The sequence below is a fragment of the Coregonus lavaretus genome (genome assembly GCF_964263955.1).
Source record: "Coregonus lavaretus genome assembly, chromosome: 2".
NCBI lineage: Eukaryota > Metazoa > Chordata > Actinopteri > Salmoniformes > Salmonidae > Coregonus > Coregonus lavaretus.
In genome coordinates this window covers 72,391,877-72,408,696 of record NC_139989.1, presented here as the reverse complement: position 1 = coordinate 72,408,696, position 16,820 = coordinate 72,391,877, and the positions used below count along the sequence as shown (strand labels likewise).

The window sequence follows — 16,820 nt, the reverse complement described above, 5'->3', positions numbered from 1 at the left end:
AGTATTCTGACCAATTCACTTATAGTGTATTAAAGTTTTCAAAAGTTTAGTATTTGGTCTCAAATTCGTTGGTTGCATTTGCAGTTTGTTTTGGTTGTGTTTTGGGTTGTGTTTTGTCCAATAGTAACTGAAGGGTGGATGATGTATGGATTAATCTTCTTTCTAAGTGAGTAGATAACATGTTTCTAAACACAACTAAATGAATCCTGATGATGACATGAAGAACAATCATGAATGAATCATGAATAATAATGAGTGAGAAAGTTAAAGAGGCTACAACAAAACATGCTAACCTCTCACCATTACCAATAACAGAGGGGGTATGATCATCTGTAACTTTCTCATTCATCATCATTCACATGAATGTAGAAGTGTTCAGAAACATCTTCTATTCTTACTGACAATACAAGTGAAGTGACTCCAAAATGACAGGACATTATTCACCATTCAGTTTCTATTGGGAAAAACATCATCTAAAACACAACCAAAACAAACTGCAAATGTATTCAACAAGTTTGTAGAATCACAAGCTTGATGTAATCACTGCAGGTAAGGAATATGGGACCAAATACTAAACTTATGACTAAATGAATTTGTCCAAATAATTATGACTTCTTCAAATGGGAGAACTAGACACATAAAATGCTTTCATTTCTAAACAGTAACACAGATATGTATGAAAATATCCTCAAATAAAAGGTGACATTCTGTACTGTCGCCTAATATGAAACATTTTATCTGAAATCCAAAATGCTGGAGCATAGCAACAAATGTAAAACTGTAAGCTTCACTGTCCAAACACATATGGTGTGGACTATGTGTGCCTGGTAAACACATGTGGATCTGGTGAACAGTTATCACTTGTTGACCAACTACAGGAATACTGACCTCAGAGTCTCCAGTTTACAGTGGGGATTCCCCAGTCCAGCAGAGAGCAGCTTCACTCCTGAATCCTTCAGGTCATTGTTACTCAGATCCAGCTCTCTCAGGTGTGAGGGGTTTGACTTCAGAGCTGAGACCAGAGAAGCATAGCCTTCCTCTGTGACTAGACAGCCTGACAGCCTGTAAAGAGTCAAATCATATTAAAACCACACTGCTATTCTTTGGTGGTGAAAATAGTGGCAATATATTTTTTCAACATATTCAGATATATCAGTGTCCTGAAACCTGCCATATCTATTCATAAATTAGTGAATGTTTCATTATTAGAAATGATCATATATTGATTGTAGAGAGAAACATGTATAGTACGAATATTTGAGTGGACTGACCAGAGCAGTTTAAAAAGCAGTATCAGTCAAAAGACAGACAGTGAGGTATCAGATTTAGATTGTATTGAGTATACAGTCCACACCATATCTATTTTGACAGTGAAGATACAATTTTAAATGTGGCTCTATACTCCAGCATTTTGGATTTGAGAGCAAATGTTTTATATGAGGTGACAGTATATAATGTCACCTTTAATTTGAGAGAATTTTTATACATATCTGTTTCACCATTTAGAAAAATAAAAGCCCTTTATGTATCTAGTCCCCCTTTTTCAAGAAGTCAAGTATTCTGACCAATTAACTTCTAGTGTATTAAAGTAGTCAAAAGTTTAGTATTTGGTCCCATATTCTTTGAATGCAATGACTAAATCAAGTCTGTGACTGCCATGATTGAGAAAGATCATGAATGAATCATGAATAATAATGAGTGAGAAAGTTACAGAGGCTACAACAAAACATGCTAACCTCTCACCATTAACATCAAATAAAAGGTGACATTCTGTACTGTTGCCTAATATGAAACATTCTTTCTGAAATCTAAAATGCTGGAGCACAGCACCAAATGTAAAACTGTAAGCTTCACTGTCCAAACACATATGGTGTGGACTATGTGTGCCTGGTAAACACATGTGGATCTGGTGAACAGTTATCACTTGTTGACCAACTACAGGAATACTGACCTCAGAGTCTCCAGTTTACAGTGGGGATTCCCCAGTCCAGCAGAGAGCAGCTTCACTCCTGAATCATTCAGGTCATTGTTACTCAGATCCAGCTCTCTCAGGTGTGAGGGGTTTGACTTCAGAGCTGAGACCAGAGAAGCACAGCCTTCCTCTGTGACTAGACAGCCTGACAGCCTGCAAAGAGTCAAATCATATTAAAACCACACTGCTATTTTTTGGTGGTGAAAATAGTGGCAATATATTTTTTCAACATATTCAGATATATCAGTGTCCTGAAACCTGCCATATCTATTCATAAATCAATGAATGTTTCATTATTAGAAATGATCATATATTGATTGTAGAGAGAAACATGTATAGTACGAATATTTGAGTAAACTGACCAGAGCAGTTTAAAAAGCAGTATCAGTCAAAAGACAGACAGTGAGGTATCAGATTTAGATTGTATTGAGTATACAGTCCACACCATATCTATTTTGACAGTGAAGATAACATTTTAAATGTGGCTCTATACTCCAGCATTTTGGATTTGAGAGCAAATGTTTTTTATGAGGTGACAGTATATAATGTCACCTTTAATTTGAGAGAATTTTTATACATATCTGTTTCACCATTTAGAAAAATAAAAGCCCTTTATGTATCTAGTCCCCCTTTTTCAAGAAGTCAAGTATTCTGACCAATTAACTTCTAGTGTATTAAAGTAGTCAAAAGTTTAGTATTTGGTCCCATATTCTTTGAATGCAATGACTAAATCAAGTCTGTGACTGCCATGATTGAGAAAGATCATGAATGAATCATGAATAATAATGAGTGAGAAAGTTACAGAGGCTACAACAAAACATGCTAACCTCTCACCATTATCATCAAATAAAATGTGAGATTATGTACTGTTGCCTAATATGAAACATTATATCTCAAATCCAAAATGCTGGAGCATAGCACCAAATGTAAAACTGTAAACTTCACTGTCCAAACAAATATGGTGTGGACTATGTGTGCCTGGTAAACACATGTGGATCTGGTGAACAGTTATCACTTGTTGACCAACTACAGGAATACTGACCTCAGAGTCTCCAGTTTACAGTGGGGATTCTCCAGTCCAGCAGAGAGCAGCTTCACTCCTGAATTCTTCATGACATTGTTACTCAGGTCCAGCTCTCTCAGGTGTGAGGGGTTTGACTTCAGAGCTGAGACCAGAGAAGCACAGCCTTCCTCTGTGACTAGACAGCCTGACAGCCTGCAAAGAGTCAAATCATATTAAAACCACACTGCTATTCTTTGGTGGTGAAAATAGTGGCAGTATATTTTTAAAACATATTCAGATATATCAGTGTCCTGAAACCTGACATATCTATTCATAAATGAATGTATCATTATTAGAAATGATAAATTATCAAAGTATTGCTTGTAGATAGAAAAATGCATATGACAAATATTTGAGTAGACTGACCAGAGCAGTTTAAAAAGCAGTATCAGTCAAAAGACAGACAGTGACTTCTGACTAAATGAATTTGTCCAAATAATTACGACTTCTTCAAATGGGAGAACTAGACACATAAAATGCTTTCCTATCTAAACGGAAAAACAGATATGTATGAAAAACCTAAAATAAAAGGTGACATTATGTACTGTTGCCTAATATGAAACATTATATCTCAAATCCAAAATGCTGGAGTATAGCTCCAAATTTAAAACTGTAAGCTTCACTGTCCAAACACATATGATGTGGACTATGTGTGCCTGGTAAACACATGTGGATCTGGTGAACAGTTATCACTTGTTGACCAACTACAGGAATACTGACCTCAGAGTCTCCAGTTTACAGTGGGGATTCCCCAGTCCAGCAGAGAGCAGCTTCACTCCTGAATCCTTCAGGTCATTGTTACTCAGATCCAGCTCTCTCAGGTGTGAGGGGTTTGACTTCAGAGCTGAGACCAGAGAAGCACAGCCTTCCTCTGTGACTAGACAGCCTGACAGCCTGCAAAGAGTCAAATCATATTAAAACCACACTGCTATTCTTTGGTGGTGAAAATAGTGGCAGTATATTTTTACAACATATTCAGATATATCAGTGTCCTGAAACCTGCCATATCTATTCATAAATGAATGTATCATTATTAGAAATGATCATAATATTGCTTGTAGAGAGAAACATGTATAGTACAAATATTTGAGTAGACTGACCAGACCAGTTTAAAAAGCACTATCAGTCAAAAGACAGACAGTGAGGTATCAGATTTACCGTATTTTCCGCACTATAAGGCGCACCGGAGTATAAGCCGCAGCAGCTAAATTGAATGATGTGTACATATATAAGCTGCACTGGACTATAAGCCGCAGGTGTTTTATTGTTTAATTACCATATGTAAGGGTTCGTGCACAGAGGGGATTGTCGGGAAAGAGATGGCTGCTTGAGGAAGCTCCCATTTATTAACATTTCAACAAACAAGTTGCATATTTGCATAACGTATTCCAGCAAAATTAGTTAATAGCGTCACAATCATTTAACCACTTAACTTTGGTTATTTGTGAAAAACCTTGAAAAAGTGTGCACATCTTTGAATATGTATCTACATTATAGCCTACAGTAGTACCATAACAAAAAACAAAGCTTACAGCGCTTGGCGATTGGCGCAGTGGTCTAAGGCACTGCATCGCAGTGCTAACTGTGCCACTAGAGATCCTGGTTCGAATCCAGGCTCTGTCGCAGCCGGCCGCGACCGGGAGACTCATGGGCGGCGCACAATTTGCCCAGCGTCGTCCAGGGTAGGGGAGGGAATGGCCGGCAGGGATGTAGCTCAGTTGATAGAGCATGGCGTTTGCAACGCCAGGGTTGTGGGTTCGATTCCCACGGGGGGCCAGTATCAAAAAATATATATGCATTCACTAACTGTAAGTCGCTCTGGAAAAGAGCGTCTGCTAAATGACTAAAATGTAAATGTATGCAATATCAATGGCTAAAGTAAATGTGTTTTTTTAAAAGTTCAAAATAAAGTCCCTTTAACACGACAGTAAGCGCGTAAACCTAAAGTTGCAGCAACACGGCTGCTTAAAATATACGGTAATCAGCCTACCAGAAAAGTCATTAATCCTCGTCTTCATCTTTTAGGCTAAGGTGCAGTACACGGCTGTAACCAGAAAAGTCAAGTCATTAATCCTCATCTCCGTCTTCTTCCTGCGTACTAAAACCACCAAAGTCCTCATCTTCAGTGTCGGAAACGAACAGGCTCAGGGTTGCTTCGTCAGCCACTCTCCTCTCTCCTTCGTTGACGCTCTCAAAACCAACGAACTTCTCTTCGTCACTGACGGAATCGAACAGCCTCTGAAGGGCCTCAGCTGTGGCGGCGTCCTCCTCTTCATCACGCAGCAGTCCAGCCTTTCGGAACCCGTTAATGATCGTGGATGTTTTGACACTCCTCCACGCTATCAGGATCCACTCGCAAACTTGAGCGAAAGTTGCTTTTCGCATGCGACCAGTTTTGGTGAATGATTTATCGCCGCTAGTCATCCACGCCTCCCACTGAACGCGTAGTGCCACTTTGAACGCACGATTGACACTGATGTCGAGTGGCTGCAGATGCTTCGTTGTGCCCCCAGGAATCACAGCTGGAATCGAGTTTGTGCTCTTGATGGCTGCTTTCACATAATCCGTTATATGGGCCCTCATGCTGTCCAAAACGAGCAAAGCTTTTTTTGGGCGAAAGAATCCTCCAGGGCGCTTGACGTAGCACTCATTCAGCCACTCATTCAGCCACACATTCAGCCACTCATTCATTATGCTTTCCATCATCCACCCTTTCTTGTTGACTTTAAAAGAGATGCCTTTCAGGATCTTTTCTTTTGGCATTGTAATCCGCTTAAAAATCACCATTAGCGGAAGCTTTAATCCAGATGCTGTGCAGCCAAGAACACAAGTGAAATTCGTTCTCTTGTGGGCAGTGGTTCTCAACGTGATGGACGATTCACCTTTCTTGTTAACAGTCCTAGTGAGAGGTAGGTCAAACGTCAAAGGCACTTCATCCATATTTATGATCTGGTCCGGTCCGATGGAATATTCCTCTATCATTCTTTGTGTGAATTCGCCGAAGTTTGTTATTTTTTCCTGGTAGTCGGGAGGGATTTGCTGACACACAGTCGTCCGCGCCCTGATGGAGAGTCCCTTTCGTCTCATAAATCTGAAACACCAGGATGGTCCACCTCTAAAATTTTCAATTTTCATTTCGGTGGTGACTGTTTCAGCTTTCAGTCGGATCTGCACGGTGGAAACACCTCGGCCGTCTGCTCTCTGTGTGTTCACCCAATCTTCAAGAAAGTCTTCAAGTTCGGGCCATCTGCTTTTATTACCTTTTTGTATTGAGACAGTTCTTCCCGCTGGCGTCTCCAACGTCTCACCATTGACTCATTGATGCCAAGGCTACGTGCACCAGCTCTATTTCCTTCTTTTACAGCCAGATTGACTGCCTTTAACTTAAAAGCTGCATCATATGCATTTCTACGTTTGTTTTCCATAATGAGGGTTTGTGCATGAAAACTTCCTTTGCACAAACTGTCTCGCTCTCGTAATGTCTGTCTGTCTTGCTCTCGTTCTGTCTCTCGTTCTGTCTCTCGTACCACTCTCGGTTCCACTTTTACTTTTGCGCGCTACCTGTCTCACTCTTTTCCGGCCTCCAGCTTTTCCTGCTGGAGCCCGCCGCTTAAAGGTGGGGGGCGCGGACCGGTCATAGAGCCCATAGAGTTAAAGTTGGTGGACTGTAACCTGTAAAATCCATAGATTTAGGAGGTCTTCTAGTGGCCGTTAGCTGTAAAAATCCATACATTAGCCGCACCGTTATATAAGCCGCAGGGGTCGAAAAATTTGAAAAAAGGCGCGGCTTATAGTCCGAAAATTACGGTAGATTGTATTGAGTATACAGTCCACACCATATACAGTGGGGAAAAAAAGTATTTAGTCAGCCACCAATTGTGCAAGTTCTCCTACTTAAAAAGATGAGAGAGGCCTGTAATTTTCATCATAGGTACACGTCAACTATGACAGACAAATTGAGGGAAAAAAATCCAGAAAATCACATTGTAGGATTTTTTATGAATTTATTTGCAAATGATGGTGGAAAATAAGTATTTGGTCACCTACAAACAAGCAAGATTTCTGGCTCTCACAGACCTGTAACTTCTTCTTTAAGAGGCTCCTCTGTCCTCCACTCGTTACCTGTATTAATGGCACCTGTTTGAACTTGTTATCAGTATAAAAGACACCTGTCCACAACCTCAAACAGTCACACTCCAAACTCCACTATGGCCAAGACCAAAGAGCTGTCAAAGGACACCAGAAACAAACTTAAAAAGATGAGAGAGGCCTGTAATTTTCATTATATGTACACATCAACTATGACAGACAAAATGAGGAAAAAAAATCCAGAAAATCACATTGTAGGATTTTTTATGAATTTATTTGCAAATTATGGTGGAAAATAAGTATTTGGTCAATAATAAAAGTTTCTCAATACTTTGTTATATACCCTTTGTTGGCAATGACACAGGTCAAACGTTTTCTGTAAGTGTTCACAAGGTTTTCACAAACTGTTGCTGGTATTTTGGCCCATTCCTCCATGCAGATCTCCTCTAGAGCAGTGATGTTTTGGGGCTGTCGCTGGGCAAAACGGACTTTCAACTCCCTCCAAAGATTTTCTATGGGGTTGAGATGTGGAGACTGGCTAGGCCACTCCAGGACCTTGAAATGCTTCTTACGAAGCCACTCCTTCGTTGCCCGGGCGATGTGTTTGGGATCATTGTCATGCTGAAAGACCCAGCCACATTTAATCTTCAATGCCCTTGCTGATGGAAGGAGGTTTTCACTCAAAATCTCATGATACATGGCCCCATTCATTCTTTCCTTTACACGGATCAGTCGTCCTGGTCCCTTTGCAGAAAAACAGCCCTAAAGCATGATGTTTCCACCCCCATGCTTCACAGTAGGTATGGTGTTATTTGGATGCAACTCAGCATTCTTTGTCCTCCAAACACGACGAGTTGAGTTTTTACCAAAAATTTCTATTTTGGTTTCATCTGACCATATGACATTCTCCCAATCCTCTTCTGGATCATCCAAATGCACTCTAGCAAACATCAGATGGGCCTGGACATGTACTGGCTTAAGCAGGGGGACACGTCTGGCACTGCAGGATTTGTGTCCCTGGCGGCGTAGTGTGTTACTGATGGTAGGCTTTGTTACTTTGGTCCCAGCTCTCTGCAGGTCATTCACTAGGTCCCCCCGTGTGGTTCTGGGATTTTTGCTCACCGTTCTTGTGATCATTTTGACCCCACGGGGTGAGATCTTGCATGGAGCCCCAGATCGAGGGAGATAATCAGTGGTCTTGTATGTCTTCCATTTCCTAATAATTGCTCCCACAGTTGATTTCTTCAAACCAAGCTGCTTACCTATTGCAGATTCAGTCTTCCCAGCCTGGTGCAGGTCTACAATTTTGTTTCTGGTGTCCTTTGACAGATCTTTGGTCTTGGCCATAGTGGAGTTTGGAGTGTGACTGTTTGAGGTTGTGGACAGGTGTCTTTTATACTGATAACAAGTTCAAACAGGTGCCATTAATACAGGTAATGAGTGGAGGACAGAGGAGCCTCTTAAAGAAGAAGTTACAGGTCTGTGAGAGCCAGAAATCTTGCTTGTTTGTAGGTGACCAAATACTTATTTTCCACCATCATTTGCAAATAAATTCATTAAAAATCCTACAATGTGATTTTCTGGATTTTTTTCCCTCAATTTGTCTGTCATAGTTGACGTGTACCTATGATGAAAATTACAGGCCTCTCTCATCTTTTTAAGTGGGAGAACTTGCACAATTGGTGGCTGACTAAATACTTTTTTTCCCCACTGTATGTATTTTGACAGTGAAGCTAACATTTTAAATGTGTCTCTATACTCCAGCATTTTGGATTTGAGATCAAATGTTTCATACGAGGTGACAGTATATAATGTCACATTTTATTTGAGGATATTTTAATACATATCTGTTTCACCGTTTAGAAATGAAAGCACTTTATGTATCTAGTCCCCCTATTTGAAGAAGTCATAAGTATTCTGACCAATTCACTTATAGTGTATTAAAGTAGTCAAAAGTTTAGTATTTGGTCCCAAACTCATTGGTTGCATTTGCAGTTTGTTTTGGTTGTGTTTTGGGTTATGTTTTGACCTAAAGTAACTGAATGGTGGATGATGACTGGAGTAATTTTCTGTCTAAGTGAGTAGACAACATGTTTCTAAACACTACTAAATTAATCCTAATGATGCTATGATTAATAAAAATAATGAATGAATCATGAATAATAATGAATGAGAAAGTTACAGAGGCTACAACAAAACATGCTAACCTCTCACCATTAACATCACATAAACGGTGACATTCTGTACTGTTGCCTAATATGAAACATTATATCTCAAATCCAAAATGCTGGAGCATAGCACCAAATTTAAAACTGTAAGCTTCACTGTCCAAACACATATGGTGTGGACTATGTGTTCCTGGTAAACACATGTGGATCTGGTGAACAGTTATCACTTGTTGACCAACTACAGGAATACTGACCTCAGAGTCTCCAGTTTACAGTGGGGATTCCCCAGTCCAGCAGAGAGCAGCTTCACTCCTGAATTCCTCAGGTCATTGTTACTCACGTCCAGCTCTCTCAGGTGTGAGGGGTTTGACTTCAGAGCTGAGACCAGAGAAGCACAGCCTTCCTCTGTGACTAGACAGCCTGACAGCCTGCAAAGAGTCAAATCATATTAAAACCACACTGCTATTCTTTGGTGGTGAAAATAGTGGCAGTATATTTTTTTCAACATATTCAGATATATCAGTGTCCTGAAACCTGCCATATCTATTCATAAATTATCAAAGTATTGCTTGTAGAGAGACAAATATAAAAGTACAAATACAGTGGTGTGAAAAAGTGTTTGCCCCCTTCCTGATTTGTTATTTGTTTGCATGTTTGTCACACTTAAATGTTTCAGATCATCAAACAAATTTAAATATTAGTCAAAGATAACACAAGTAAACACAAAATGCAGTTTTGAAATGAAGGTTGTTATTATTAAGGGAAAACAAAATCCAAACCTACATGGCCCTGTGGGAAAAAGTGTTTGCCCCCCCTGTTATAACACAACTCAACTGTGGTTTATCACACCTGAGTTCAATTCCTCTAGCCACACCCAGGCCTGATTACTGCCACACATGTTCTCAATCAAGGAATCACTTAAATAGGACCTGCCTGACAAAGTTAAGTAGACCAAAATATCCTCAAAAGCTAGACATCATGCCGAGATCAAAGAAATTCAGGAACAAATGAGAAAGAAAGTAATTGAGATCCATCAGTCTGGAAAAGGTTATAAAGCCATTTCTAAAGCTTTGGGACTCCAGCGAACCACAGTGAGAGCCATTATCCACAAATGGCGAAAACATGGAACAGTGGTGAACCTTTCCAGGAGTGACCGGCCGACCAAAATAACCCCAAGAGCGTAGCGACGACTCATCCAAGAGATCACAAAAGACCCCACAACAACATCCAAAGAGCTGCAGGCCTCACTTACTCAGTTAAAGTCAGTGTTCATGACTCCACCATAAGAAAGAGACTGGGCAGAAATGGCCTGCATGGCAGAGTTCCAAGACGAAAACCACTGCTGAGCAAAAAAACCATTAAGGCTCGTCTCGTTTTTGCCAGAAAAACTCTTGATGATCCCCAAGACCTTTGGGAAAATACTCTGTGGACTGACGAGACAAAAGTTGCACTTTTTGGAAGGTGTGTGTCCCATTACATCTGGCATAAAAGTAACACCGCATTTCAGAAAAAGAACATCATACCAACAGTAAAATATGGTGGTGGTAGTGTGATGGTCTGGGCCTGTTTTGCTGCTTCAGGACCTGGAAGACTTGCTGTGATAAATGGAACCATGAATTCTGCTGTCTACCAACAAATCCTGAAGGAGAATGTCCGGCCATCTGTTTGTGACCTCAAGCTGAAGCAAACTTGGATTCTGCAGCAGGACAATGATCCAAAACACACCAGCAAGTTCACCTCTTAATGGCTGAAGAAAAACAAAATGAAGACTTTGGAGTGGCCTAGTCAAAGTCCTGACCTGAATCCTATTGAGATGCTGTGGCATGACCTTAAAAAGGCAGTTCATGCTCGAAAACCCTCCAATGTGGCTGAATTACAACAATTCTGCAAAGATGAGTGGGCCAAAATTCCTCCACAGCGCTGTAAAAACTTCATTGGAATTCAAATGTTTGATTGCAGTTGTTGCTGCTAAGGGTGGCCCAACCAGTTATTAGGTTGTAGGGGGCAATCACTTTTTCACACAGGGCCATGTGGGTTTGGATTTTGTTTTCCCTTAATAATAACAACCTTCATTTCAAAACTGCATTTTGTGTTTACTTGTGTTATCTTTGACTAATATCTAAATTTGTTTGATGATCTGAAACATTTAAGTGTGACAAACATGCAAACAAATAAGAAATCAGAAAGGGGGCGAACACTTTTTCACACCACTGTAAAACTGTAAGCTTCACTGTCCAAACACATATGGTGTGGACTATGTTTGCCTGGTAAACACATGTGGATCTGGTGAACAGTTATCACTTGTTGACCAACTACAGGAATACTGACCTCAGAGTCTCCAGTTTACAGTGGGGATTCCCCAGTCCAGCAGAGAGCAGCTTCACTCCTGAATCCTTCAGGTCATTGTTACTCAGGTCCAGCTCTCTCAGGTGTGAGGGGTTTGACTTCAGAGTTGAGACCAGAGAAGCACAGCCTTCCTCTGTGACTAGACAGCCTGACAGCCTGTAAAGAGTCAAATCATATTAAAACCACACTGCTATTCTTTGGTGGTGAAAATAGTGGCAGTATATTTTTTCAACATTTTCAGATACATCAGTGTCCTGAAACCTGCCATATCTATTCATAAATTAACGTATCATTATTAGAAATGACAAATTATCAAAGTATTGCTTGTAGAGAGAAAAATATAAAGTACAAATATTTGAGTAGACTGACCAGAGCAGTTTAAAAAGCAGTATCAGTCAAAAGACTGACAGTGAGGTATCAGATTTAGATTGTATTGAGTATACAGTCCACACCATATCTATTTTGACAGTGAAGCTAACATTTTAAATGTGGCTCTGTACTCCAGCATTTTGGATTTGAGATCAAATGTTTCATATGAGGTGACAGTATATAATGTCACCTTTTATTTGAAGGTATTTTTATACAAGTCTCTTTCACCTTTTAGAAAAAATAAAAGCACTTTACGTGTCTAGTCCCCCTATTTCAAGAAGTCATAAGTATTCTGACCAATTCACTTATAGTGTATTAAAGTAGTCAAAAGTTGAGTATTTAGTCCCAAACTCATTGGTTGCATTTGCAGTTTGTTTTGGTTGTGTTTTGGGTTATGTTTTGCCCGATAGTAACTGAATGGTGGATGATGGCTGGAGTAAATTTCTGTCTAAGTGAGTAATTAACATGTTTCTAAACATAACTAAATTAATCCTGATGATGCCATGATTAAGAAAAATCATGAATGAATCATGAATAATAATGAATGAGAAAGTTACAGAGGCTACAACAAAACATGCTAACCTCTCACCATTAACATTAAATAAAAAGGTGACATTCTGTACTGTTGCCTAATATGAAACATTATATCTCAAATCCAAAATGCTGGAGCATAGCACCAAATGTAAAACTGTAAGCTTCACTGTCCAAACACATATGGTGTGGACTATGTGTGCCTGGTAAACACATGTGGATCTGGTGAACAGTTATCACTTGTTGACCAACTACAGGAATACTGACCTCAGAGTCTCCAGTTTACAGTGGGGATTACCCAGTCCAGCAGAGAGCAGATTCACTCCTGTATCCTTCAGGTCATTGTTACTCAGATCCAGCTCTCTCAGGTGTGAGGGGTTTGACTTCAGAGCTGAGACCAGACAAGCACAGCCTTTCTCAGTGACTCCACAGCCTGACAGCCTGACAGAGAGATCATCATGATTTCACAAACACACTGTTAATTTAACACCAGTAGTGTAGAAGGACAATGGCAGAAGGACAATGGCAGATGCATTTGGTTTATTCTCTTAAACAACATATAGATTCATCTTCTGTCTCCTAGAATTGTATGGTCATATTGTTATACTAATTTGAAGATCAATGCATTGATTCAATATGTTTTTCAATAATACATATATTTCTCTAAACTGAACATTTCTTCCTGATGATTAGTACTTAAATGTCATTTTATGTACTCACAGAGCAGCTCTGGAGGCTTTGACCACTGGCAGCAGCCTCAGAAGACCTTCCTCTGACCTGAAGTATTTCTTCAGGTCAAACACATCCAGCTCCTTTTCTGAAGTCAGCAACACAAAGACCAGAGCTGACCACTGTGCAGGTGACAGTTCTTCTTTTGAGAGACTTCCTGATCTCAGGTAGCTTTGGATCTCCTCCACTAGAGAATGGTCATTCAGTTCATTCAGACAGTGGAACAGATTGATGCACCTCTCTGGAGAGGGATTCTCCCTGATCTTCTTCTTGATGTACTTGACTGTTTCTTCATGGCTCTGTGAGCTGCTTCTTGTCTTTGTCAGTAGACCTCGTAAGTGCTTCTGATTGGACTCCAGTGAGAGGCCCAGAAGGAAGCGGAGGAAAAGGTCCAGGATTCCCGTCTCACTTTGTAAGGCTTTATCCACAGCACTCTTGAAGACAGTAACTTCAGTAACTTGCGGTTCGGCCATTAGATTCTCATTGTTGTTGATGAATGAGAGGAACACATATACAGCAGCCAGAAACTCCTGAATGCTTAGATGCACGAAGCAGTACACCTTGTCCTGGTACAGCACACATTCCTCTTTAAAGAGCTGTGTGCACAATCCTGAGTACACTGAGGCTTCATTGACATCAATGCCAGCCTCTTTCAGGTCTTCTTCATAGAAAATCAGATTGCCGTCAACAAGCTCTTGAAAAGCCAGTTTTCCCAGTGACAGAATGCTCTCTTTATTCCAGTGTGGAACTGTCTCTTCTTTCCCAAGATACTTTTCATTCTTCTGTTTGGTATGAAACTCCACAAGGTGTGAGTACATCTCAGTCAGAGTCTTGGGCATCTCGTCTCTCTTATGTTTCAACATGTGTTCAAGGACTGTTGCAGAAATCCAACAGAAGACTGGAATGTGGCACATGATGTGGAGGCTCCTTGATGTCTTTATGTGTGAGATGATTCTGCTGGCCAGGTCCTCATCATTGAATCTCTTCCTGAAGTACTCCTCCTTCTGTGGGTCATTGAACCCTCGTACCTCTGTCACCTGGTCAACACACCCTGAAGGGATCTGATTGGCTGCTGCAGGTCGGGTAGTTATCCAGAGGAGAGCAGAGGGAAGCAGATTTCCCTTGATGAGATTTGTCAGCAGAACATCCACTGAGGTTGACTCTGTGACGTCACAGCAGATCTTGTTCTTCTGGAAGTCTAGGGGCAGTCGGCACTCATCCAGACCATCAAAGATGAACAGAACTTTGTACTTGTCGTAGTTGGATATTATTGATTCTTTGGTTTCCATTGAGAAGTGACTGAGAAGTTCAATCAATGTGTGTTTTTCCCCGTTCATCAAATTCAGCTCCCGAAAAGGGAATGAAAATACAAATTGGACATCCTGATTTGCTTTTCCTTCAGCCCAGTCCAGAATGAACTTCTGCACAGAGACTGTTTTTCCAATGCCAGCGACTCCCTTTGTCAGCACAGTCCTGATAGGCTTGTCTTGTCCAGTTAAGGGTCTGAAGATGTCGTTACATTTGATTGCAGTCTCTGGTCTTGCTTGTTTCCTGGTTGTTGTCTCAATCTGTCTCAGCTCATGTTCATTATTGACCTCTCCTGTTCCACCCTCTGTGATGTAGAGCTCTGTGTAGATCTTATTGAGAAGTGTTGGGTTTCCTTGTTTAGCGATCCCCTCAAATACACATTGAAACTTCTTCTTTAGATTAGATTTGAGTTCACGTTGGCAAATCACAGCAAGCTCATCTGAATGAAGAACTAACACAGATTATATTAATATTAAGTCTGTTTTAAAGCCTACAGTATTGTAAGGATGTTTTCTAAAGTTTACTCTCTTAACTGTTTTCATAATGCATTACAGACTGGTGTGACTGATTTATATCATTATTGATGGTATTATTAATGTTGAAAACTAGGCCAAAACATAGACCCTGATAGGCCTACATGTTATTTCAGACAGCCTCCAGTAGCCTGGGCAAGATGTAGGCAAGATGTAAGCTGAATGATTTACCAGCTTGCTTAGTTCAAATTGACAGATTCATTTATTTAACATGAATAACAAGACGATTTTGAGGTAGGAAGTGCTTCTGTTACCAAGTAACCTGCTGGAATAGGCTACTGAGAATGGGGTCGTTATTTCAATCAATGAATCAAATATTAATAATATGATAATGAACTGATTAGGACAATGCTTGTCAACAACAGCCAGGTAATATTTTTTTTAATCTGTTGCCCCTGCTGCTACTTGATGAGGTCACTAGGTGTAGTATTAAGGCTGCTACAATATCATTGAGTTACACAGCTACTTTAGCTGTACTTTAGCTACAGCTTTTAAATGTTTGTTATAAAACAGCATTCAACATGAGGCAGACAGCTCTTACTTTTCTCCAGTGTGTCAGCAAGCTCCTTCTGGTTCATTTTCCTCAGGACGTGCAGTGTGATCTTCAGAGCCCCCTCTCTGGCACTGCTCTCCTGCTTCTCATCTTCAGCGTCCACCACTTCCTTATCCTGCTTCTGACTCTCAAAGCCTCCTGGGAATTCTGGACTAAGAATCCTCTTGAACATCTTCAGCTCATTCTTCACAAATGTCATAATATTCTCTTCAAGCAACTGAAATAAATCAAGTAAATAAGTTAAGCTAGAGAAGAAATGCTTTCTCATTAACACATGAATGAATGATTGACAGATCAACTTTACTTGAGGTAAACAAAAACAAATGTACATAACAGGACCACATACACTGAATATGGAGGCCAGGTCTGTTTGATGACTCTGGGAAGACTGACCACTGAGAATCTCTGACTCTGATCTCTCCTGTTGGTTTCTGTGGACAAAACATCAGATTACATTTCCTCATCCAGGGAGTACACGTACACACACACACATACACACGTACACACACACACACACGTACACACACACACACACACACACACACACACACACACACACACACACACACACACACACACACACACACACACACACACACACACACACACACACACACACACACACACACACAGGGAGGGAATGTAGTGTTTGTTTAATATTGTTTCAGGACTATGAAAATGGAAAAAAGGGTTAGCCTATGGATTATGAAAACAACAAAAAGAAATGGGAAAATGGGAGAGGAGAAATGACTAGAGACAGTGTTGTTTAACTCACTGAACATGACCCATGAGTTCTTCTTACCTTTGTTCAGTAGAAAAGTCTCCCTCTCTAAAGTGTTCAGGAAGACCCATAGACCAGTCACTCTTCATGGACACACAGCTGGGTACAGGGGAGGCTGGTCTCTCCTGCTTGATTGGACTTCAACACAACAGAGACAAACATTACGTCTCTCATCTACTCTGAGCTCAGATGGGGAAACAAGAGTTTCATTCCAAAACGCTATATATCCATTTTCAGAAATGTTGGTCAATTTGCTTTTATTGTTTAAAGAAATTCTGAAAGAGATTGGTGTGTTTTTTCACTAGCTAATCATGGTATGTGATTGTTCAATGACAGACATGTATTTGTTTAAAATCTATCACTTGATGGTTTCATTTC

General features: G+C 40.3%; 1 protein-coding gene across 1 annotated transcript; it reads right to left on the bottom strand.

Moving 5' to 3' along the window:
• Nucleotides 1-13,254: 13,254 nt before the first annotated feature.
• Nucleotides 13,255-16,088, bottom strand: LOC311140316 (NLR family CARD domain-containing protein 3-like; the record flags this gene model as incomplete). The annotated part of the gene is made up of 3 exons (XM_084175328.1): nt 16,008-16,088; nt 15,650-15,878; nt 13,255-15,014 (listed from the first exon to the last, which is right to left on the bottom strand). The coding sequence occupies exons 2-3, from the start codon at nt 15,858-15,860 to the stop codon at nt 13,255-13,257; spliced, it is 1,971 nt and encodes a 656-aa protein (XP_084031454.1). The 5' UTR covers nt 15,861-15,878; nt 16,008-16,088.
• Between the last annotated feature and the right edge of the window lie 732 nt (nt 16,089-16,820).